Source organism: Carassius carassius, chromosome 42, assembly GCF_963082965.1.
Source record: "Carassius carassius chromosome 42, fCarCar2.1, whole genome shotgun sequence".
Classification (NCBI taxonomy): domain Eukaryota; kingdom Metazoa; phylum Chordata; class Actinopteri; order Cypriniformes; family Cyprinidae; genus Carassius; species Carassius carassius.
In genome coordinates this window covers 6,925,929-6,953,471 of record NC_081796.1, presented here as the reverse complement: position 1 = coordinate 6,953,471, position 27,543 = coordinate 6,925,929, and the positions used below count along the sequence as shown (strand labels likewise).

The following is a 27,543-nucleotide window of genomic DNA, read 5'->3' as shown; positions in this document are numbered from 1 at the left end:
TTATTCAAAAGGAAGAGCTACTCGTTCTTCATGTCATACGTCATTTCGTTATTTCTGCATCATTGCACATGCCCAGTCCTTTCAGTCCGATGGAGTGTTTACATGCACTCTCAATCGTATTAGAAGAGGAATAGACCACCTCCTTCAATCCAATCAACATAGCATTCCGATCGAGCTCAATCGGATAAATTAAGGTGTTTATATTAAGGCTTTTCAGTCCGATTGAGCCATCAATCCAATTACAAACAGATTATTTGGTTGCGTGTAAATGTAGCCACTGTGTTTGACTGTGAGGTTTTGATTGTGCATTTCATTTAACATGCCATCACAGGGCTTCCCACGTTTACTGTTAATCGTCCTTTTAGACCAGCTCCCCAGTTACACATTCTTAACAAGTCCTGCCATTTTCACCTTTAAGGTCAATTGAGAATCATAAAATGTCTTTCAGCTGGCTAAGAAAGAAATAACAGGGAGAGCCCTTAGGCCAATGAGAAGTGAGAGTGGCTGCGTTGAAATTCCTCTTCTTTATATTTGAGATGAGTAATAAGGCATGGATTCTGTCTTAAATGGCACAAAAATAAAACCAGGATCTTATTTTCCATTTTAAAGAATAAATGTGTGTTTTTTGAGTCAGACGCTGCAATAATTTTTTTAGCAAATGGTTTCTGATGCCCTCCCAGCCTCCTCCATAAGGTATTGCCAGGCAATTGCAACCTGCAGACATCTCTGAACAATGCTTTGAGAGCTAAGAGAGCACAGCAGGAATGCATTTAGAGATGTGTAGGCTGGGGAATTGGGGCTTCTTCTCTCCTCCTCGTTTTCTTTCTTTTTTTCCATTTCTCTTTCTTTTTCTTACTCGCTCTCTGTCGGTCGATGATGAATTCCAAATCAGCCTCTGTGAAGTGTGAAATTTCAGTATCATGTTTCACATACATGGACAATCAAAGCTTGTTTTGTCTGATGCAAGCAACAGCCAGTATGAAAACCCATTGCTCTCACATACAGAAGGACTGTCATCTGGCATGTAAATGTAAAAAAACAAAACAAAATAATCTATATTTCTCAAATGGTTGACAGTGTCCTTGTTCTGCTGCCCCCAGGACCCCGGAGCACTCTATCGTTACCTGTGATCCAACGGTCTCTGTAGTCTCCTGTGTATATCCCGAGCTGGTATTAACTTCGGCCTCTGTAAAGGAAGAGAACAAATATGAGCGATCTGTGACTGTGGCTGTGACACTCCTGAATCAAACGTACTCACCTGTCTACGATCCAGTCCCCTGTGTTCATCGTACTGCCCGCACTTGAAACCACAAAATATTCACAGAGCACTTAAATCACTAATAAACACTGTGTACTGAATTCACCCACCTTTGTCCCCCGTGCATATCCTGACATATACTGACTAGGGCTGTCAACATGACTGAACAAATAGATTTGAATTTTCTACTTAAATATTTTCAAAATTTGAATTATATTCAAATTTAAAAGGCATAATTTCAGTTAGGGGGAAAAATACTTTTGGCTCCTCTCCTGAAGCCACAAGAGGGTACATCGAGCAAAATATTATGCATGTTTTTTTTAAACCGTAGTAAAATAACACGACTATCTTTGAAAAAAAGTTTAGAATGTTTAAATCAATGTTATTAGCCATATCTAATTAATAAAGTTTCTTAAACAATTATAAAAAACCATGCATGTAAGGACCGAAAACCAATCACAAAGAGTATGCTTTGTTCATTTAAAAACATGAGATACAGTGGGATGGGGGAAAACTGATATAAAGTCTTCAGATATGTTTTTTAAAAGCTGAACTTACATTAATTTTGCATGGTGTTCTAAAACATGACACTCTCTTGTGCGAAATGCGAGTGCAACGCTGATAGTTGATAGTTGATAAATATGCATTCTTTGCGAACAGCTTGGTTTCAGTTTTGACGTAAACAACATCTGCACACTGATTCTCTCGTTTTCCGCAATATATTGAATGGACAACGTAGCAGTGCTGCATCTGGCGAGTTCAACTGGATAGGCAAGCAAAAGCAATAAAATTCAATGACACTTCCATCATCGTCACATTTCGCGTTGAAGCATACCTTAAAATTCGAATGCAACGTTTCTGCATTCGAAAGCGGATTTACTTTTCTTGCTTTTTTTGACAAATATTTGAAAATCTATGTATTTAATTATTTATTAATTTTTTTTTTGACAGCCCTAATACTGACGCTAAGTGAATGTAAAGGTTGCCAATATTTATAAAGCTAATCTGACCCTGCTATACCTTATTCATTCCACCTGCTGTCTCGAACCCGTGACTTTGATGTTGATAGCACACTTCTCTACTATTTGAGCTGTTATTTTTAATGTAAGAGAATCATCATTTAAAACCCTATTATCCAGTCTTACTCAAGTAATCTCCTATACTTAGAGATTTTCCATCATTCAGAATGTCTTACCGGTGATTCTGCTGTGAGTTATTGTTGACAAAGACTGTAGAAAAGCCTGATACTGCAGTACTATCAAAGCCATTTGTCTTTAAGAGCAGGTAACCGCAGGAAGTGTTAGACTCAGAGTTAGTCCTGCTGATGAGATTCTTCCAAGTGGAGTAAAAGGTAGAGAAGCATGGGCAGTCTCACATGTATGCCCTCCTTTCACTCAGTGTGATGGAAGAACACTTACCACTGTGCTATGCTCTCTGCTCTTACGGAGACAGGAACTGTAGAGCCTTTGTGCTTTAAAGATTCAAGTGCACAGTGGGTGTCATACTTCAGGAGTGATAATATCCCACTTAAAAATGTATTATTGCTCTGTGCTATGCCATGTTCTTGTGTATCATGTGACGGCATTAATTGATTCAGTGAAAGGGCTCAGGAATCCACCCTTCTGTTGTTTAGACATTTCACAAATGTCACTTCCACTTCTGTAATGTCAAAGCAAGCCTGATTAACTGGATAGTTTCACCTCTAAAATCTAACTTGACAAGCCATGTCGAAAGCTAAATAGTATATGAATGGGCCAGAGTTGCTTTGATAGACGTGTAGCTTGGCAGTTTTTAGGTCAATGGACTTTACTATTTTTTGATTATTGTTAAAGGTGCATTGAGTTATTCTTTAGCATTAGCACTGCTGTTTTTTTTTGTGTGAACTTTAGATACCAATACCACAATGGTATTTACCTTTAAAAAACAATTAATTAATTAAATTACCTGTCCTACAAAAAATAGTCAACATGGGAGTCACTGTTCAGGATTCTCTGTCATCAGATATCTCCACCTTCTGTTGTGCCTCACCGATGTTTACACTCGTTTTTTTTTGTCTTTGTCTTCTGCTTTTCTGCTTCTTCGTAGATTATCCCATTGTCTCAGTTGGTAAAGCACAATAGTGTGTGTTCAGTTGCCTAACTTTCACTCTTCATATCACAAAAGAACTACTACTACTCTACTAGCATATCCATTAAGGCAGTAGCTAATGAGCGTCTGAAATTTTCCAGAGGATTATGTTATTTCAGGGTGGCAAAATACACTGTATATGTGTATGTGTGTGTGTGTGTGTGTTTAGTTCAGTGCGTGTCACAAATAAGCGAACAATTTTAATATCGTACATTCAAATCCTTCAGTTCCTGTGATTTTAGGGCATTGCCAATCCCTTGTTCCAATGATAATGTCAAGTTATTGTCACATTTTATGCTCCGGTGACATGTTTATTTATAGATGCAAATCTTTTTCATTCATTTCAACCTCCAGCTGTTTAGATAGTAGAACTCAAGTATAGGCAAAGTAGCGGTGCAGTATTCACATGTGAGTCATGCCACACATTCTGTATCTAAAGTAATTTACTAGTGCTATATGTCAAAGAGAGAAATGCAGAAATGAAGCTTGTACATTGAAGTTGTTTTCTTATTTTTCTTTTTTTTACTTTGTAAGCTGTAGTCTTCCCTACAGTTGTTATCAACAGATCTGTATTCATTTCACACCTGCCAAAACACTTTCTCTTTTTTCTGTATGCTTTCTCTTTGTGCACACAACATGGCAGTAGATTATTATCTACTGTGTGTGTGTGTGTTTGTGTTTTACATATGAAAGCATGCTGTAGTTGTCGTTATTGTTTTTTTTAATTATTGTTTTGAGTTGCTGGTAAAACAATATAAAACAAACATGATGGTATTCTGGACTCAGCCATTATAAAGTATAATAGCTCTCCTGGCAGGAAAGTGTGCAGTGGTTTAATGGAAGGCAGAGGGCTTGTCATAAACAGGTTTGTGGTGTGTTCACTAAGCAGCAGCTCTAATGGCACTGTCATTATAATAATGGCCCAGGATGGATGTCATAGATCTGGGTTGTCCCTTCGTCATTGTTTTTGTCTTATGAGAGGGCAGGTGTGGGCCATTGCTAGACTGTATTGCAGGTCTCACACAACCAGGCGTCTTTGGGCCACACACAGCATTCAGTGAAATAAGAATAGAGAAAATAGTTTTATTTTGCACGTTTTTCTGAAACAGCCCACAAAAAGAGACCATTTAATCAAGTCAAAAAGTGAACAAAAAGTGAACACTATTTTATGTTTTATTATATTTGAAAGTGCAGTTTATTCATGTGACCGGAAAGCTGTGTTTTCAGTAGTTATTACTCCAGTCTTCAGTGACACATGATTTGTCAGAAATCATTCTAATTTGCAGATTTGGTGCTCAGGAAAAATATTCTTATTATCAGTGTTGTAAAGTTGTGTTGCTTCATAGTTTTGTGTAAACTGAGATAAACTTTTTTTATATAATTTATTATTATTAGTTAGGTATCACAGCACTCGGAACAATCATGGAGATATAAATAATCTCTGATATCCATACAGAAGGTAAATCCACAAGAGGAAGGCTTAGCACACGGGAGGACTCATGCTGTGTTCGAAATGCCATGCTATCATACAACTCTTACTATTTCTGCAGTCTCCAGTATGTATGCTGTGCGTAGTGTGCAGATTTTCTGTATGCATCAAATCCCCCGATGACCTACTATATTTACCAGAATCTGCTAAATATAACTCAAGTACACTGAAATCAGTACAGAAGCTGTGTTTGGAATGGCATACTACCATACAACTCCTACTATATTTCAGTATGCTGCGTGTATATTGTGAATAGTAAGTGAATGATCTGTATGCATGGAATGCCTGGATTACCTGCTACATTTGCTCAAATTTGATATTTATATATATATATATATATATATATATATATATATATATATATATATATATATATATATATATATATATATATATGTACACAGACACATACACACACACACACACACACAAATGAGGATGCTGCATCTATGCATGACAGATAAAGCGTTGGAATTTATTTATTTTTTTTATTGAAAGCACACTTTATTTATCCTGCTCTCTCACACATTTCTGCCACTCTCTCCTACAAACATACACAAATAGCCAACAGTACAGACACACGGTGGTGAGCACAGGGGGAACAAACACACAAATAAACTTGTTAGCGCTGACCCGTGACTTTATCCACAAAATAGTTTTGCAATTGAAAAGCTTCATGACATTTCACAGTAGCTCTGAAGTAACGTTGCTGTTTTTGAAGAAGTTAAACTCGCTGATTCGCAATTGGTAGAGACGCTGCTGCCGAAAAAGTATGAGAGGTGACCATGTAGTATTCTGGTAATTCACACACACCTAATCTCTCTCTTGTGGGTAAACAGCTGTTATTGTCATTCAGAGTGCACATGTGGGGCAGGACAGGGTTAAAGTCTCCACTGGTGGTTAGCTCTGTAATGCTGTGTCAGGTTCAGCAGCTTGGTCTGTATGCAGGAGAGGAAGAGAGAAACAGAAACAGAGAGAGAGAGAGAGTTAGAGACCGAGAAAGGGACTTTAATGAGTCTCTGTAATGTGCGTCCCAGTAAACAGGCTCTGGCTACTGTTATCTCCAGGCTAATGATGTCTGCCGCACTATTCAATTAAGACATGAACAAGGTCACTAACAGCTCAGGCCTTAAAGAGTTTAATGCCGCCCTCACCACTAGACTTCCCCTCCATTAGTCTGAGTTGAGTCCAATAAAAACGTCACCTGCGAGAACAGGGCACAGCCACATGCTACTTTCAACTCTGTTTGCATGCATTCTGATTTAAGTTCAAATGCTTTGTGTCTACTGACTGTCTGCTCGTTGTGATTCCTATATTTTGGCGGCATCTGTATGAACAAGAGATGTTCTCTGCTCTGGTTTATTGAGTTTATTGTGGCAAGTTTACACTAAAGATGACCTGAAACTGCTGAAATGGTCTCCCACATCCTAACATGTCTTTACAGTGGATTTATCAAAGCACACTTTATATATTTCTGTCAACTTGTTGGTAGAGCAAAGCATAAGTGCATCAGAAACACGGCATCCATTTACTGTAGCGTTCGCTGTCAGTTACTGAACGACTGATTATAGCTCGATCTGTGTGCTTTTACGCATCATGTTGCACCATTTGTGCCCTTGTTAGATGCTGGTTTACACCAATACTACCCCTTCTAGAATAGACAGTGTATCGTTTCCATTGCAATGACTCTTTACATAAGAGTTCGCTCCGCTTTCTGCAGTGCCGCTGCCGAACTTTTAGTGAAAACAACAGCAAGCGTTTGACACAATGAAGCATGAGATGCTTTTTCTTGTTTAGAAAAAAAATTATTAATGCTTTTTGTTTGCTGAATGGCTGTGGTTGGTTTAAATGCCAAATTTCAGAACAGCTTAGGCTATTCAGCACTCATAAATAAAGCCTAAATTATATTCACATGGCTTTTTTTGATCCTTGGGAAACTAATGATGATGATATTTCAAGTCCAGTCAAATCGAATATGTAATGAATGTCATGTGGTTTTAAAATATAAATGGGCTAATAATCAGTCAGTATTATTGTTTAATGGTTTTGAAACAAATCTCTTCTGCTCGGTAATGTTGAATTAATAATAATAATAGTATATATATATATATATATATATATATATATATATATATATATATATATAATTTTTTTTTATTTTTTTTTATCAAAACATACGGTAAAAACTGTTACATTTCACTTTTTTTTTTCTCGGTGTGGTGTGCCAGTTTTCTTTTAAGTATTTCTAAGCAAACTTTGAAATATTCTCACAAAATCATGAAATATAGTAAACTAAAAAAAGGGTTTACATTTCTTCCAAATGCTTGTGTAAATGTGTAAATGTATTTACCCACCCAAATTATGTCCAAGAAACAAAGGAAATCAATATATTCTCAAAAAATAGGGTATTTTCTAAAACAAGGATTTTATTATTATTATTATTATTATTATTATTATTATTTAGGGTGGCCATATGCGCCGTTCATACGGGACACGTCCCGGCCGGCCAGGATTTTAATATTGCTTAAAACATCCAGAGCATTTTGACCAATAACATGCAGGTATTGTACATAATAGACCAATCGTGGGCATGCGTGTGATACCGTGAGATCTAGAGGGAACGATCAAAGCGATGCAAATATGCGCATGTGTTTCTGTTCGTTCGATTGACTTGAACTTGGCTTGCGCCACAACGCTTCAAATCAAACGAACGAACAAACACGTGAAAGCGATTCGAAAGCATAAGGAGCCATCTGCTCTTTATAGCTCTCATGAATGTTACACAACGATCAACCTGCACAGTGCAAATAGCCAAAACCTGGGGTGCGTTTCCCCTACAACGACGTAACTCGCTGATTAACCACCATAGAACGATGCATCGTTATGAAAATGAACGACCTAGTCACGACTGTTTCCCGAAACCATGGCACCTGTGTCACAGATCCATGGTTCAAACTACGTTGGTTTGAGCCGTCGTTCTTCTTCTTCTTCGATCTAATGGCTGACTGGAGACATGAGCACATACTGCCACCTACAGTAATTTGGTTTTATTTTCTCTTTTCTTAGACTCGAATTACGCTTTAGAAATTATGTTACGTAGGAGTCGAGTAATAGCGAATCATTCATTTGTTCTGCAATACATTATACACACACGGAGTTAAAAATGTGCTCTTTTCTGATCCCAATGTCAATAATTTCACAATTTCATATACATACTATTCCTTATTTAATATATAGTGATAGGCTACTTAACCACAATTTTAAAAATATGTTTTTTTAACTGTGGTGTACTGTTGTGGACACCTGATGCTTATTTTGCTAAATTTTTCCTATTTAAGTCTCCTTGCCATTATGCCATGTGTTAATGAAAATTGCCCGAAAACTCACATTTTCAAAGCATGAAATTGCAGTTCTTTTGGAGGAGGTGGAAAATAATAAAGTCCAGCTATTTTCAAAGCTGCAAAACAGCATTACAAATGCTCACAAAAATAAAATCTGTGCAGAAATCACTCCAAAAGTAAATGATGCTGGCTATGGATACGAACAAAGCCCAGAAGTCAGGAATAAGTGGAGGGACTTTGCAAGTGTGACACAATGGAAGGCTCTGGCACGTAAGGGAAGCAAACAAGACTGTTGGGCTATCAATTCAGTTCCTACTGTCCCAGAGGAAGAGAAAGTTTTGGCCATCCTGGGGCCTGTTGCAATGGAAGGATCCTTGGAGGTATACATGTGGATCAACCAGGCCTTTGCCTTCAAAGTTCAGGCCTCCAACATCAGGCCCTCTCCAGTCTGGCCCTCCAACATCAGGCCCTCTCCAGTCTGGCCCTCCAGCATCAGGCCCTCTCCAGTCTGGCCCTTCAACATCAGGCCCCCTCCTGCCTGGTCCTCTAACATCAGGCTTCATATCTTCAGAGGGCAATAAGAAGAAACATTGCTTTAAATTCAATTGTTAACTTCACTCCATTATTATGCTGTTGGAAATTTCTGGAGGTGGTGGGTGATGGCCTGATGGATGGGTGATGGAAGCACACATGACTCTTTTGTGTGGGCCACTTCTGCAGTTTGCAGGTGGCTGAAGAGGATGCATGCCTTTGGTGATAGCTGGCTGCTGGGAGACAGGATATCTTCTTCACCCATACCTCCTGTCACCTGTGCAGCATCCAGCCACCATTGCAGTTTAAACCATTTATTTAATATGACATAACATCTGTTAAATATTTGGTTTATTTGCTGATATGCATTAAATGAACACTTAAAAACACGCACAAAAAAAATAATTTTGCAAACAGTGTCTATACTGTGTGTCTGTCTGTCTCTCTCTCTCTCTCTCTTTATATATATATATATATATATATATACGTACACAAACACATTTGTAGAGAGTATTCTATTTTATAATTCTGTAAAAACAACAAAATCTCTCACATATTTATACATTTTTGTTACTTTATTTTGGTACATTCATTTACTATAAAATTACTTTGATTTGAGTGTTAACATTTTATATAAGTGAAAACCTCTAACACACTGTTTTACCAATATTGTTATATGACAAATATGTCTTTTGGAATGTTTTTACAAAGGTAACTCACTCGACAAACTCACCGTTTCTTCGCACAAACGAAACGATGCGGCTGTGTTCCAATCGGCAAGATTAATGCTTCCAGGTGGCACTTCGAAGGGAGAATAATTGCGAGGGCCGCGTTGCTATATAGTTTCAAACTGCTTTTGTAATAAAAATAAAGAAGGCGAATTAGGTAATAAACTTTAACCACAACTTTAAGTCTTTTAAATCATTAAAAGTGGATGGTGAAATCGTCTAAAGGAATAGGGCATAGGGTCGATAACTCTGAATAGAACATAGCCCAGGTGTGGCACAATCAACGACGTCGACACAGCAAACTAACGACGAACTATGCTTCTAACCACAGGTGGAGAGCTGTCGTTCCAACGACAAAAGTTTACGATGCAATTTGCGAATGTTCGTTTGAACTATGGTTTCGGGAAACACCGAATCGTTGAACTACGTTGATAACGACGGAACTTGCGACGATAGTTGGCTAACAATGCTTTTGGGAAACGCACCCCTGGATAATTTAGCCATTATTAAAATCCTGGGGTGCGTTTCCCAAAAGCATCGTTAGCCAACTATGGTCGCAAGTTCCGTCGTCCCGTATGGTCACCCTATTATTATTATTATTATTATTATTCATTACTTTTTTCAATTCCCCCAAAAAATATTGAGAAACACTGCTCTACATAGTTTTTTGCAACACATGGACCAAATATAAATGATGTATGCATTTTCTGGCCTTTCGAAATTAAAATGCCCTCAGGCTTTGCAGAGCCTTATACTTTTTTTAACAAATAAATCTTCCAGAAATGCTGAAAAAAAATTTAAATAAAAAAGAAAGAAAGAAAGAAAGAAAGAAAGAAAGAAAGAAAGAAAGAAAGAAAGAAGGAAAAAACAACAACCAAAATTTGGGGTCAGTAAAATTTTTTATTATACTGAAATAAATTAATACTTTTCTTTGGCAAGGATCCATTAAATTGCTCAAAAGTGTAAGGAAAGATGTTACAGAATTTGAAATAAATGCTGTTCTTTTGAACTTTTTATTCATCAAATAATTCTAAAAAAAAAGCCTTCAACATTGATAATAAAAAGAACAGTTTCTTTAGAAATCAACATGTAAAAATTATTTCTGAAGGATAATGTGACACTAAAGGCTGGAGTAATAGCTGGTAAAAACAGCTTTCGATTACATTTCTTTATGTATTTTTTAAAGGATATTAAAATTTGTAATAATATTTTACATGTATTTCATATCAAATAAATGCAGCCTATGAGAGATGATGGCAGAAATTGTTTTAGGCCAACAGCAGTTTCCCAGGAGGTGTTGCTCACTGACACACAACTGTCCTTGACTAACCTCCCATTTGCATTCATCGACTCAGATGTTTTCTCTCTCTTTGTCCATCTCTTTCTTTAGGAGCTGGTGGGAAGTAACCCTCCGCAGAGGAACTGGAAGGGAATAGCGATTGCACTGCTTGTTATTCTGGTCATCTGCTCTCTGATCGTCACCTCTGTCATTCTGCTGACTCCAGGTACACAGCCTGCGAGCAAAGGGCCCGGGGCCATGAGCCTCTGGCCACACACACACACACACACACACACACACACACACACACTTATAATGCTGTAAACAAACCAGCACATTTCAAGTGTCAAATACAGGTGCACAATCCTATACAGACATAGCCTCTCATGTCACCACATCCTGCCAGAACACCTTGACTGTTTTCCAGAACATCTTGTCTTGTACTTAGAAATTTCAATTGGTGACACAACCACACAAACAAAATCAACACTTAGAAGGGTTCTAGTGAAGTGTAATAACAGGCTTCAAACTGCAACTAAATTGGTTGCATATGTAACAAAAAATAAATATGTCCCAAAACAGGGACGTGCACAGACATTTTGAGGGGCAGGGGCTCAAGTGAAATAAAGGGCACTTCTCATAATTAGTTTTTTATTTTTTTTAACAAAAAAAGTATATATATATATATATATATATATATATATAAATTAACGCAATTCTGACTTCCTTTTAAAAAAAAATAATTTAAAAAGTTAATTAATTTTATCTTCCTCAAACTCACCCAATTGTTTCATTTTCAAAAGATGTCTACAAAATAGTCAGTTCACAGAAACCATGGTCTCCTTAGTATTCACTAGGTTTATAGAGCAGCAAAGGAAACCATTCCACAATGTGCATGTTTTGAAAACATTTTCTATGCTACTAGTTTCAAGTATATATGAAGAGTTCAGATGCAAATTTTCTTATGAGCTTTTTTTTTTCAAGCTCGGATTTAAGTTCAGTAATTTAACTTAAATGACAATTAATAGGTAATTTTCATTGCCAGTAATGTGAAATAAGTGAACATAAACATACAAGCTTGATAAAAATGATCATTATTGAAGGAAATTTCAGATGGCAACTCTTCATATTTAGAATAACCTAAATAACTGCATCAAACAGAGGGGCGTGTTTTACTAATAATTTGTTTATTTTTGCACAAGGCACTACATCGTTTTAATTATTTTGGTGTTATCAGAATACATAACACTTTAAAATTAAACTTACCAAAATAATTGAGTAAAAATTCAATAAAAGCCAATGTCATGTATGTATTTGTGGTGGTATGGAATACTATTTTATAAAGGTTTCGAGGAAATAAAACAAGTTAAATTACTTAAATAGTTAATTTATAAATATTGTTATTTTTAAAGTTTAATGTTAACTTATTTCTACTCAGTTTTATTTATTAATGTACCAGATGCAGTTACTCAGATTTACTACATTTTTTAGAGTATGCAAATTAGGCGTCAACTAGCTAAAATGCGCACATTTGCATCTAATTGACAGGGAAATGCAGGTAAATAGGATAAACAAAATAACTAAAACATATCACCTGGTGGTGATATATGCTTATTTTATTAACTTATTTTATTACATGGCTTGGTTGAATTCCAATGTAGAATGCGGTCTTTTATAACCAACAGACCGCTGTGCGGAGTATAACAGACCGTTGCCATGAAAAACAGAGCGTTGCTATGGACTCACAGGATTCTAACCGTAGAGACGGAGCGGACTATTTTCTTTAGCGGAAGCAATACAATCGGGTTTAACAATCGGGGGAGAGGGAGAGGGAGCGCTTCAGAACTCCTGGCCTGATATTTAGATACTATATTTCAATAAATATATTTGTTTGACAGGGAAGCTGTGTGCAAACAGAAATATATATTATTTTTCAAAAAAAAAAAAAAAAAAAGCATCCCAGAAAAAAGGGCACTTTCTCTCCAGGAATAAAAAGGGCAGGTGCTCAAGCCCCCTTTCATGTCTATGTGTGCACGTGCCTGTCCCAAAATAATATCAAATGTAGTCACTTTTGGCCACAGCCATGAAAAACTGTTACAAAAAAATTATTTTTATTTAAAATATATATTTTTAAATAATAATTACACAGTTAATAATATACTGTAAGTATCAGGCATCAAGTTGCTTGTAATTATGCATAATTTACTGTTTATTTTTATAGTAAATACATGTAACATGCAAAAAAAAAAAAAAAAAAAAAACACTGTAAAGTGTTACAAAATTGCTTCTTAGTTCCACAGCCAAAAATCAGCTACCGGTAGTTATATTGTGTTTTTTTTTCTCTGCCATCAAAACAGCAGCAAAAGAAGCAATCAGTCTGTGTACAGAACGGGTAGTTAAGTTCTCTCTAGAGGAGGATCTACCATGTTTAACTGCAGTGTGTACGTGGTCAATGAAGCCTGCTACTGGGCATTATAAATCTCTGTTTTCCCTTGCTCTCTTAAAGCCATTAAAATCTCCCAGCCATGCTTTAATTCATGTGCTGTGAATGCTGGTTTGCCTCCATTAAGCTAGCAAGTTCAGTCTTTGAGAAACTAATTGAGAAGTTTTGTCTGTTTCCATAAATTTAAATGTTTCTCTAATAATAAGCTTAGTGTAAAGTCTTCTATTGGGAGGCTGATATTGAGATGTGACACCCTGTTTGATTTGTCTTCTGTCTTTGAGCTTGAGAGCATTTTTGTGTGTGTGTGTGTGTGTGTAGTTACATCATCTTCTGTCCATTTTGGGCTGAAAGAGGAAGAGAGAATGAGCACAGGTCATACAGACTGAGCAGGTGGTGTCTCTAGCTTGAGTCCTGAGACTTTTCCAAAACTGCGGGACGGGACATAGGACAGCATCTGAAACATCTCTGCAGACTCTCACATGCCTGTAAAACAGGTCACTTAGTTAAGGGCACCTGATTTATCCAGGAATGGCATATTGCAAATAATCCTATTCTTCAAGTCAACATGATGTATCATTCGCAATATATTTTACTTCTACAGTGTGACATTTGATAGTGAAACAGGATGTTTAATGAGAAAACATGTATGGTGGGGTTTATTCAGGACTATTCCTCCTAAAAATAGCATAAAATCATTTGCCACGTAAAAAGAAATAAGGTAATTCCATATATGTTCATGCTGAAACGCAAAACTGGACAGACGGTCCTCAGGCAATGATGCAGAGTGGTGCTCTGACACACAAGCGGTACCCTAAAATTCACGGTAATGTACAGTACACATCGAGACAACTCACGCATCGCCTGTAAAAAAAACTAACACAACAAAAACAACAACACTGTAATACTCACATCTTGTCCCACTACATAACGATGTTCATAATATATATTTCAAATACAAGCAGTGCTTTAAAGTTTCTGGTCATCAAAAGATCCTGAAGGAAATAATAATAAATAATAAATAAATTCCATACTTTATAAAGTAACACAACCATTTTCCACTTCTGATAATAAGAAAGAATTGTTTCTTAAGAAGCAAATCGGCATATCAGAATGATTTCTGAAGCATCATGTGACACTGAAGACTGAAGAGGTATTGGCTGCTGAAAATTCAGCTTTGCATCACAGGAATAATATCCTATTTGGAAATATTTTATAATTACAATAATAAAAAACCTGTTGTTTTCAACTGTAATAATATTTCACAATATTGCTTGAAATTTCAATCAAATAAATGCAGCCTTAGTAAACAAAAGACATTAAAAATATTACAGACAATATTAATGAAAATTTTCTTTTAGAATATTTATATTTTTAATGTTTATTTTTAATGCATTTTTTATATAATTATGTATTTATTTATTTTTTTTGTGAAAAAAAAACTACAATTATTACAATTTAAAGACCCTATTTTTTCAAAAATATAATTTCAACTTCCCGCAAGTCCCAAAAGAAGGTCATAGTAAAAGCACCCCTGTCAGTTCACCATCCTCCCCGCTGGCCCACTGATGAACAGTTCAGCATTATCCACAATGTCAGAAACAAAATGCTCCTGACACCCTATACCACACTCCATCATTGATGTTACTCTGCATTCCTTTAGCCCGAGTGTTTTTTCTCAGTCTCCGCTGTTTGCTCGCTGTGGCATGTCCTCTCATTCATGTAATGGATAGGTTGATTAGATGGGGCGCGATCAGTGCTTTGACTGGAAAACTGGGTCAGGTCTTCTTTTTATCCCAGCTTTATTATTATGTTTTTTGCAGGAAGCATTTCCCACTGAAGACTGACGCTTGGCTGACACAATGACAGCTAATTGGACATGTCAGAGGAGCTCATTTTGTGTTTGTGATGGAAAACCCTTTTTCTCTCATTTTGTGAATCTCTTAGGAACCGTTGCACATCACGGCACCATAGCGGGGGGTCTGTCAGATAACCTCCCCACAGTTATTTCCACTTCTCTGTCCTGTTGTTAGAGAAATTGCACTTTCCTTGTGCGTAGAGATCCGCCAAGTCACTGTCGTACTCTCCAGGAAATTTTCAATGCAGCTGCCATGGAAAAGAAAGAAGAAGAAGAAAAAAACTGTTATTTTAAACGGCTTTTAAATAATTTTTCTGATATCTAAGCTGACAGCAGTGAATGGGGTCAGTTATGCCAGACTCTCTCATGAATACTAACACTGTCAGAGTACATAGACAATCCTGTGTGTACATGTTTTAAACATAAGGTTCAATGAAAACATTGTCAAGGCATCAAAAACACATATGGCCTTTAATTATTTTTTTCTCCCTTAGCATTCACATTGCATTTTCACATTGGCAAATGAAAATAGCACTTCTGCTCCACATTAACCCCTTACTAGTCACCCCCCTTTTTTGGCATAGAGACAGAAATGACATACCCAAAATAAAAAGGTTTCTGCTCATGATTCTTTCTGACTAGATAAATAATCAACCTTTGTTCACAAAGCTGACACTTCAAAGTTTACTGTTCAGGAATCAGAATCACTCAGACTGTTACGATAATAGAGATATATAAGCTCAAACATAAAAACAAAAATAAAAATATTAAAAACATATTTAACGAAGCGCCATCTATTAAGAAAAATAATGAGTCATTCACCATACTGGAAGGTTTTCATTTCCTCTTAATCGTTTTATTAACTTTGGGCCAAAGGGCTGACTATAGGATCCACATGTCTGTCAAACAAAGTGCATATGAAATTGGGACGGTCTTACAGATAACACTGTGATCTTCTTAATCAACAAAACTTCCAAAAGACTATTTGAAATGGAGAGCATCTCACATTTCTGCTGCTTATGAAAGCTCTTGCTGTTCTTTAATTAATGCCTGTGATTGTCCTCATTTTATGTGTTCAGTTTTTCTTGGCAGTGGATATCTGGGAGAGGTTCTTCACCACTCTAATATAACACAAAGACATCCATATGGGAATTTTCACCCATTAACAGCTCATTACACAAAACTCTAACAACATATCTTCCACAATGCAGGATGTATGCAAAACAAAAACATTTTTACACACATGCTATTGCTGCACTATACATACCATACATGCACAGTATGCAGGTTTTCTGTATGCATGGAATAGTGACAAATATGTGCAGCATAACATGTATTTAAGTCAAATCTGTTTGGTTTTGGGAGGGAAAAAATATTTGCTCAGAAAATAGGAAATTTTTCTTTTAACTTATTTAAAATGCAAAATAGTGTTTTATTTTTTATAAACTTGTGTATAAAAACTGTAAAATGCATTTATTTCAAAATGAATTCAAGTGTGTACACTAACATTTTTGGGTCTGTTAGATTTTTTATGTTTTTGAAAGAAGTCTCATGTCTATCAAAACTGCTTTTATTTGGTCAAAATACAGTAAAAAAGTAATGTGAAATATTATTAGAATATAACACTGTTTTTTCTATTTATTATTTATTTATTTTTTAAGTCATTGATTCCTGTAATGGAAATGTTTGCCAGTTTTCAGTTTCACGTGATTCTTCATAAATCATTCTGCTATGCTGAGTTGGTGCTCGAACCATTTCTGATCATGTTGAAAACATATATATGACACAGAAATACTATGAATACAGAAATACTCATATCGTTTTTTGAAACGTTGGCCATGTTTAGCATGAGAATCCAACTCTTTAACAGTGTAAATAACTCAACATGCATGAAATAGCATTAGACCTTTCCGGCAAAGATTTCATTCATTTCCACTTGCTGGAGTGCTTAATTATTTTTCTATAATAATAAAGGCCTATGACTGAGTTTTGTGCCCTAAATCCTTGCTTTTGGCAATGCACTTTGAAAATGGGCGTTTACAGTGAAAATATTCATCTAGCTGCAATGGTGGGCAGCTCAGCTTTAATAGTGCACAGTCCAGGCATGCCGAAGATTCTGTCTATAGCAGGCAGCCAGGCGGAGAAGCTTCCAGCTGGGCTCATTTCTCCTTTTTTGCACCATGCAAGAAAATCACCCCTCAGCTGTCAGCTCTAACATAGACACAACAGCGAGGCAAAAGACTTGAATACGCTTCCTAGACATTTCTTTTGTTTTAACTGTTTGAAATTCACTTGACTGAGCTCATTGGCAAGGATTAATATATCCTGTTTGCCTAATGGCTGAATGTTTATGTAATGTGCAACTATTTTTTTCTGCTCACATTTAAATGTTTCCTAGTATGAGTTTCAGGTAGCATTGCCACAGAGCGTTCATGGGCCACCTGATGCATATTACACACAAAAATGGTGGCCATGTGGAACCCTGTTGGTAATAAATAAATGAGAGATACATGTTCACAGCTATTTAATCTTTTCTTAATTATGTTCAAATGTACATTTATCAATCCCTATAAATCATAAATAAAAATATACTGCGGTTGGTCATTTAACATCAGCCCAGACAGCCCTTTATCCAGAATAACCTGCAGAATGGACCAGACTATAGTCCACTAGCCAATGTAAGACTAAATGCTTCTTTAGTTTGTCTCAAACGGTTTTTCTGAGGGTTTCTGATGTTTGCTCTTTTGCAGTCTTCCCATTAAGGACATACAAAACTGCCCATCCTGACAGCAAAGTGAAACAAAACAGATATTGCTTTTTCTGCATCTTCCTATGCATAAAAAATGAGTTATATGCTAGACGAAAGCACACTGTGATCATATCTGATGTGCAGAATTATGACTTAATAAATCAGGTTAGTGCTGGCATCAGATGTAATGCACAAAGTCCATTTTAATAATGAAACATTCAATTCGTCTAAAGCAGTGCCTGGAGGGATGCCTGATTGTGTTTATTTTCATGTCCTGGATTTTTTTTCCCCCTCCAGCACTGGAGAATTGCACCCGGCCCACGCATGAACCTCGCACATGTACACGAGTCAAAGTGACAGGGTAATATTAGTCGGGCGCGTGAGTTGATAGATTCTTCCCTGCTTTCTCTGTCAAGCACACTGAATACATTCTGGAGTTCATTCTTACCTTACAGGGCTGTCATTTAATGCAAAGTCCTGCTGCCGCCGCATTCCTTCTCATTGCTTGTGATTTAAAATGGTTTTCCTCTACGCCACGTGTTCGGTCTCTCTAGTTATTGATGTGGTGGTGAGTTTGTGCACATGCTGAATGAATGAGTGGTAATGTCAAACAGAATTTGCCTGATGGAGGTGTTCTTTGGGCCCTGAGCGCAGCGGTACAGCTGAGATAATGAGCCCAGGCGCTGCTGGAAGCTAGAACAGTCAGAACTTTCCACCACAGCATTAAGAGAGCACTATGCTTTTCACATAAAGCCCAGGAACTGCAGTTGCCATTACCGAAGAGACTATCACTTCTTTTAGAGGAAAAATCTCCAGGCTGCCCTCTAAGTAGAGCCTGTCAGCCAATTTTAGCTCAATGCAGATGCAGTTTGCCTCCCGTGAACCAGAAAAGCTGAAAGTTTTTGACATGCACTAAAGAGAGGATGGAGGCATGAAGATTTACTCCATGTAAACTTGGCGGTCTCGGTGCTAAATCTAATGATGGCCATTTTTTACGACGTTTTTGTGAACTTTCATAACCTTTGCGATTTACTTATTTTGAATCTGATTCAGAGCACTTTTCAAACCGTGAAAGTCATGTGATTTCGGGTTAATGAGGCTTTCTAACATCAAATACAATTTTTAATTACTTTTGTTTCAGAATAAAGCAAAAAACATTTTATATTTGGTTCTAACAGTTAATGGGGGAAGTCGTGGCCTAATGGTTAGAGAGTCGGACTCCCAATCGAAAGGTTGTGAGTACGAGTCCCAGGCCGGCAGGAATTGTGGGTGGGGGGAGAGCATGTACAGTTCTCTCGCCACCTTCAATACCACGACTTAGGTGCCCTTGAGCAAGGCATTGAACCCCCAACTGCTCCCTGGGCGCCGCAGCATAAATGGCTGCCCACTGCTCCGGGTGTGTGCTCACAGTGTGTGTGTGTGTGTTCACTGCTCTGTGTGTGTGCATTTCGGATGGGTTAAATGCAGAGCACAAATTCTGAGTATGGGTCACCATACTTGGCTGAATGTCACTTCACTTAACTATGGAACCGTAACGAGAAGAAAATTAGCATTTTTGCCCAGAACTAACTAATTCGTTTTTAAGGCCTGATTTGACAATAACAGGCTACATTATTGTTTAAATAAATAAATAAAAAACCTAGAAATATTGCAATTAACTAAATTAATCAGGAAATGCTTAATAGCACATTCACACAGAACATTTTTGCTTTAAAAAACACAAGGCGCTAGGGAGTGGAATGGGGTAAAACGTGTTTTATGTCTAGAGATGCGTGAGATGCTGCAAAAGACTGCAAGACTCAAGCGCAACAGGTTTACACGTCTATCTAGCACTTGTTTACATATAAAAACTAATTTAATAGTAAAGTTTCAATAAAACAATTGCAATTGGTTTGCAATAGGTTTTTGATGCATGGTTGAGCTGAGTTTACATTGCATTTACACCATTCTCACCAGCAGGCTTCACAAGTGTGTGGCTTCTTATGGATTTGGAGAAAGAGAAAGAGTGAATCATTTTGTGAAGCAATTGGTCCAATTAGTTAAACGTTTCAAAAGCTTTGATTCTTCCATCACTAGCTAAAAATATTTTCTGTTTTGCATTTCTCCCTATAGGTGAGGACGATAGCCTGGCCTTTAAGGGGAAAGTGACAGTGGAAGAAATCTTCAAGAAAGACTTTAAGGTTCACGACCCAAATGCTAAGTGGATCAGCAGTAAGTGCTCTCATCAGCAGACATTTGATTTCTTCTAGTGTGGTTCTTCCATTAGCTGCCCAGTATCTAATACGATTGCAGAGATTATCTCAGCATTGAAAACGAACAATAATTCTCATTGTGCACATAATCAATTCAGCTTGTGCATTGCTCATTTCCTCTTCATGGTAAAACGAAAGCATTGATTACATTTTTGTTATTTATTTTTTTCAAAGTCATTAATTTCAAATATTTGAGAATCGTGATCTTCCTAAAACTCAAGTAAAACCCCAATGACCAAATTTTAATGATCTTAACAGTTTCCGATATAGTGACCACAAAAATTATCTTGTCTGAATTGCATTTTATGGCTGGTATGGCATTTATTTTGAAGAAAGCATAAGGATACTTTTCAAACAAAACATTGAAGAAATAGGATTGAAATTATAGATATAGCTTTTAAAATTAGACAAAAATATTGTGACACTTTGTAGTTGTAAAATGTGTGGTTTGATCATGTGAACTTAAGGCGGGCGTACACGGTGCGATTTTTGCTGTCGTAAGAGTTCGCATGCGATTTTTTTCAATCGTGTGGAAATCGCGTATGCTCGTATGGTCGCGGCTCGTATCATTTGCGATGAATTACGAACCGAGCAGAGTGGCTTACGAGCACTTCCCGACCTCCCAATCATTTTTAAACATGTCTAAAAAGTTTGTGAGCTATCGGTTTGAATTCGTGACATGTGTGCAGTTGAACGAGCCGATTTGTTGATTTATCTGAAGTTGACCAATCACGAACTAGGAAAACCACAGAAGAAGAAACACGAACAGGGCAGCGCCATGGCGAATGTGGACTATTGACCAGGAGGATAAACTCGCTGAAGTCTGACAGGAACAGCGAGCGCTGTATGATGTTTCTAGCAACGTGTACCATGCTTTTTAGTTCTCTCTCTCTCTCGCGCGCTCTCTCTCACACACGCATTATGTAGTTTACAGGGACTCTCCATAGACGTAACGGTATTCTATACTGTATATCCCCATACACTACCTCTATCCATTACGGAAAATGCATGTTTAAAATTTCTATTAAACACCGTATAGTATTTTTTTAAAGCCATTTGGTTTACGATGGCACAGGAATTGTCCTCACAAACCATGTTTACATTGTAATACCTATTTCAGATATTTATAAACCTACAAGAACACACACACACACAGAGTGACCAAACGTCCCGGTTTCCTATTGCTGAAAAATAACATGTACGTGTAGGAAACAGTCACGGCTTGTATCAATATTGTATATGCAGTTATGGGAGAGGGAGAGCAGTTATATTAGGCGCGTTCTTGACGCAGCGCTCCACAGAATGACATCACCTGTATGGCATCAAAGTACCGCGAGAGCGATTCGAATGCATTGGATATGTGTGCTCTCTTAGCGCTCTCGCGGTACTTTAATGTCATACCTTCTGTGCGTGCAGGGGTGCTTCAAGTCGAACGCGTCTATCAACTTTGTGCGATTGCTTCTGGAATTCGCAGGTTGTAAAATTGTGTCGTATATCATCTCGTCTGTACGATTTTCAGATAAACTCACTCGTGCCGTGTGCGTGGACATACGATCTTCCGACCATCCGAATTTAGAATTAAATCATACATCCATTCCCCCTGGGAGAAGAAGTACACTTGAACTTTTAAAAGGAGTACTTATTACAGAAATAATATACTTTAAAGAATATATCCTTAATTAACTAATCATGCAGGTAATTGCATGTTAATTGCAATGAAATAAAAATGTATATTAGATTCAATTTGCTGAACTTGAATTGATTTTGACACATTTAAGTAGGACTTACTTAAATTTTTGTTATTTCATAATTATTTTTAAATAATTATTTTTGTAATCCTTAATATTACATATTTTATTTTGTATTTAATCAATATTACAATACTTAAATCACTTTGTTTTGAGTGAAACCATGAAAATTCTTTGCAAAAACGTTTCCAGCAAAAAGAAATCCTGCTGCATTCAAGTGCAGATGAACTGCTTTGATATTTTATTTCTAATGATATAGCCATTCAAACTTGTTTAAGTGGGTCTGAAGGTTCCAAATTTGTATTTTTTATTTTTTGGAGCAACTCTACAACACTGACTTAAATCTTTGTGGACACGTGTCTGGATTGTGATGTCTTTTCCTCATGCAGAAGGATGACTTAATGTGAACAGAGGGAGGCATTTATCAGCGTGTAGATTAATTAAGCAGTCTGATTTGGTTTGAACTTTATTGAGCGGTCTCCTCTAATCAGCTGCTTTAGGCTGTGCAGATATGGAAGCTCTCTTCATGCTCTAGTCTCATCCACTAACGCTTCAGGGACAATCAAATGCATACTGCACACAAAAATGTCCAAAAGCTCACTGAAGTTGTTTATTTATTAATATTGATTAATTAATCCTTGCCTATTATTGCAGTTTTATCAATTTCAGATTCACTTACCCTTAAAGACAGCATGAAATTAAATGTCTAATTTCTAAATGCATGTTATTGATCTTATTGTGAAAATTTAATTCATAAATAGGCTATTGATTTTTAATATTTGACCTAATGGGATAGTTCACCCCAAAATTAGTATTGTTGTACCAAAACTGCATGACTTTCTTTATTCTGTTTCCATGCCTTTTCCATTCAGTTACAATGAACAGGGATTAAAGTATCTCAGCTTAAAAATGCACCAGTTTAAAGTCATCCATACTTTTTGTGTACTACATTCCATGTCTTCTGATGTTATACATTAGCTTTATGTTTAAAACCGAAATTTACATTACTACCAACTCAAAATCTTGCATTTAGGAATCGTAATGATGACACAATCATCTTCTTTTTTTTAAAGATTTGTTTTTATTAACATAATTACTTACAAGATGTAAATAGAGTGTGCAAAGGATCTACAGTTTGATACATTACTTACATCCTAAGTACAAAGAATGAACATTTTCAAATTTTGAACATCAGAAAAATAAAAATAAATAAATAAACAAAATCAGTACTAAACAAAAACAAATATTACACAAACATTTCACATCCCACCCCCCACCCTCTTCCCTTGTATGGTTGTCAGTTTCTTTTCATTTATATATCTATCCAGTCTATACAGTTTATACATATATCCATCTGTATACTCACATACTTAAATCTACACATTATTTACAATAAATGCATTAATGAGGAAGTTGTACAAGATAGGTCTGCAGAGGGCTAATTTGAAGCCGATCCAGGAGGGCTCATACTAACATGGACAGTCAAGTCTAGAGAAAGCAAAATGTCTATGAAAGGACCACAGATTTCTCTAAAGGCTGCATGCTTCCCTCTCACATTATACAATATTTTTTCGGGTGTGCAGTAAGACACAAGCTCATTAATCCAATGTTTTACTAGCGGCGAATTTTCTGATTTCCAGTTGATCAGAATACATTTTTTTAACTGCAGTGCTCGCAAGTAAGATAAAGTATTTTTTGTAGTAGTTCACATTAATAGAGCTTGTGTCTCCCAGGATCCGTAGTTTTGGGTCCTGTTCAATTTGGCTTCCTATTACCCTTGATGTTAAGTCAATGACACGTTTCCATAATTCTTCTATCACTGGGCAACTCCATAGCATGTGTATAAGATCACCATCAATCATTTTACATCTCTGACATTTGGGAGAAATGTTGCTGTCAATTTTATGTAACCTGTAAGGAGTGTAGTATGTCCTATGGAATATATTAAATTGAATTCGCCTGTGTTTTGTGGAGGTTAGTACAGTCTGTGCTTGTTCCAATAGATGACGCCAATCTGCCTCCTCATAACTCCAGTCTAGGTCTTTTTCCCATTTCCCTTTTGTAGATGTTTTATCATAAATCGGTAACTTTCCATTGATGATACCATATATAGAAGATATTATTCCTTTTGTTGATCTGTGTAAATTATTACATAGGTGGAATTCAAGAGGAGTTTCTTTCAGTATGTATGGGAATATTTCTTTGGATTTCTCCATAACCCAGTCTCTAATTTGTAGGAATTTGAAGAAACTTTCTTTGGGAAGGTAGAATTTTTGATTTAGTTGTTGGAAGTTAGCAAAAGTATCATCAATGTATAAGTCAGCCACTGTATGGATTTCTCTCTCCTTCCACCCCCGCAATACTGAGTCGGCTATGTGGAGTGAGAGGTTGGGATTACCCCACAAAGGTGCTCTTCTAAGAAAAGAAATATTTGTGTCGAGAAGTGAATGAGATTCTTGCCAAGCAGCAAATGTATTCAGTATTATTAAGTTGTTTGTGAGTGCAGTTAAACATTTTTTTGTGCCTAGGAATGGAATATCCTTTAAAGCCATAGATCTCATGTTGTTCTATTGGGACCCATCTAACTTCACTGTTCTCTGCATGCAGCCAGATCCAAATTGATCTGTACTGAGAAGCAAGGTAATAATTCCTAAAATTTGGTAAGTTAAGTCCTCCCCTTGAATATGGAGCCTGTAGAGAGATGAGTTTGACCCTGGGGTTTTTTCTTTGCCATATAAAAGGAGTTACAATTTTGTTGAGTTCTTTGAAAAAACTTTTGGGGACACAATCATCTTCAAGCATAACACTGGCTGCAGTATAATCATGTTCTGTTCACAAATTCTGCTAAGTCAACAAAAGCTATGTCGCTAAGTTCTGTAGATGTTTTGACACATTTAAACTACAGTGATGATCATTTTCATTACAATTTTGTTCATGTTTCTGCATTGCAGCTATATGGAGGCATCAGTGGACCCTCATCACTCTCACACAGGAACATTAACTCAGCGCTAACAGTCATTCATCTCATCTGGCTTTGATTCATATCATAACAAAGCGCAGTTCACCACCTAGCAAGCGGGTGGAGTAATTTAGCTGGAAATTATGACACAATTTCTCTGCTCTCCTATTGATTGATGCTCTGCCCATTTTTCACACCATCATTTTAGCTCGTTACCTTTCATGTCAGTCCAGTAAAGGTAAACAGATCTGCCAGAAAGTAATGAACTGAAAGGTGATGAGAAACCTCTCTGCTTCAGTAATTTCAAATACTGTTCTTTCTTATTTCCATGTTTGCTTTTCTGCTTTACATTTTTTTGTTAGATGGTTAATGTGGTACTTGTTGCACATTATGCCTCAGTTACTTTTAAACCTGTTTCTATTTAACTGGTAGCATAAAAAAAAAAGTTCTGCATAAAAACTAAAATGGAGAATAATTTTACACCATTTAAAAAAACAAAAATTCTACGCATACTAATACATTATTTAGACATTAAAGTAAAAAAAAAACATATTAGTATAAGATATTTTATTTGAATTTCTCCTAACAGTGAAGAATAGTACCTTTTTCAAATTCAACATCAACTCAAATCACGATCAGTCTATCAGCTATTTGATTTGTACATTTCAGTCAAAATTCTCTATAGTTGTGAAAGACAACTAATATACACCTAATATAAAGTGGGCCCGCAAATACAATTGAAAACCTCGCCCTTGCTCATAAAAATATATACATATAACATATTTCATGTAGAACGCATGTGACAGTGATTCAGTGTGTGTAAACTATAGTCTTCCTATTAATAAATGAAGCTGTTAATGCTGTAAATAGTGTGACATCTACACAGGGGTTTAGTTATTGAATGCAGACTGTGTAGAGGGGACAAACACTTCAGAATAGCACTTCAAATTCAAAAAACACCTGCCGCAACATTGAGCAACAGTCAGGTGAGAATCGAACAGACAGTCTCACACACAATACCACTGTGTTCCCAAGATTCATTGCATTCATTGAACCCTTATGTTGTTTTAATTGTCTGCCAATTTCCACATACATTTCATAAGAAAAAGCAAGGGTATCATCAAAGGATAAACACGAATGTCCTAATAATGAATCAGGATGTCTTTATTGTACAAAAAAATCTACATTTCCGACTCAAAATATTCTAGTGACTGGTCACATCTAAATTTATTTTACATGATCCCAGCTGAGGAATAAACATTTATATACTTTTTAACCACAAATGCTAGTCTTGCGCTTGCTCAACTTCATGCATTACATAATAACGTTGGAAACGTCACACGTGATTACACGCACTGACTCAGCCATTACAAAGCAAACGTGCAAAGAAAGTCAAATGCCCTTTGCAAAAAAAAAGGTAAAGCAATGTTGTCAGTCAATTTTGAAGTTGGAAAATGAGATGGAGTTTTTTTCTGAACTAGAGTACACAGATGAAGAGCTAACCGTACTTGACCTTTCCAACTAGATTACGCAATACGTGTAAACGCGCAAGCAGAGCTAAAGCAAAGAAAATGACAGATGGTCATCTAGAAAAAACCCTTATGGTCCACTATATGGACAAAAATCCTTGAATGTTTTCCTCAAAAACCTTATAATTATTTTAGGTATTCCAATGGCAAAATAAATTGGAAAAAATAGACTTCAAATGGGTAAGAAAATACATTTCCAATTTTGGAATTTTAAATTTCCATTTTGGGAACACTGATATATATATATATATATATATATATATATATATATATCAGTATATATTTTTTTTATCAAATATGCCATTGGATTAAAAACTTTATGAAGAGAAACCTGACCATTCCTCAACAATAGGAAATGTGGGATATGACTCTGTTTGTCATCATTTTAATATGATTAAGTCTCTCCCACCATGACTCACCTGCAGTGAAATCATAAATGTATGTAAAGACTTTGGCCTTGCCACAGTCAATTAGAGAGAAAGGAAAGAGCACTGCTCTGGCCATCATTGGCTGATTATTTGATCTTCATTAAAGTGTCAGAAGCACTTAGTTGGGCAGATCCACAGAAAACAGGCCGCATAGTTCCTATCTGGAACATTAGCTATTACTTGATTTCCAAGGACAGGCCAGAAATTGAATTTCCGCCAACCGATTTGGTGCTGAATATGTTTTCCCTATTTATTTGTTTCCCCAAACAACTTTCCGCAACTCATCAATCAAAGTCATAACGTCAGAGCTGATGCAGCTCATACTGAATTAATCTATAAATGAATCAATGATACAGGTAATTTATTTACACAAGCATAGCCTTTCTGTCCCTCGGGCTTCTCCGACCATCGACCACTTGCTTCCATCACAGAAATCTAGTGTTTTCAGAAGTGCTCTGGTAGTAAAACTCAGACAAATGAAAACAAATAGAACACTTGGATTTCTTCATTGCCTTCAAGCAAACATGGGCTATTATGGTGAAATAAGATCACATTCAATTCAGGAAATTCTTGACTTCCCTCTGAAAGGGTGAGTTCCCCCAAAAATTAAAATTGTATCAATAACTCTAATGCAAACCCATTTTCAGAATGCAAGCTAAGGTATGTTTAATATTCTCTTACCATTTTTTATCCATCCATTAAATAATTATGTAATCAAACCTCGCTGGTTTTAGTGTGTCAAGCAAGCACATTTGAGCTTCCATTGATCATATGTGATGTGCTTTATGTGTCTTTTGATCAATGTTTATAATCAATAATGTAAATAA

At 36.5% G+C, this 27,543-nt stretch overlaps 1 protein-coding gene and 1 long non-coding RNA gene across 4 annotated transcripts in view; one reads left to right on the top strand and one right to left on the bottom strand.

The window, feature by feature from the left end:
• The window catches only part of LOC132124503 (uncharacterized), a 416,676-nt gene that overhangs the window by 261,688 nt on the left and 127,445 nt on the right, over window positions 1-27,543 (bottom strand). The window lies entirely within an intron of this gene.
• LOC132124493 (dipeptidyl aminopeptidase-like protein 6) overlaps window positions 1-27,543 on the top strand; it is a 403,008-nt gene that overhangs the window by 266,975 nt on the left and 108,490 nt on the right. For all 3 annotated transcript variants that reach the window (XM_059535551.1, XM_059535552.1, XM_059535550.1), the window contains 2 exons: window positions 10,865-10,979; window positions 19,913-20,011. In XM_059535551.1, the coding sequence (XP_059391534.1) occupies window positions 10,865-10,979; window positions 19,913-20,011 (214 nt within the window). The remainder of the gene's footprint in view (window positions 1-10,864; window positions 10,980-19,912; window positions 20,012-27,543) is intronic.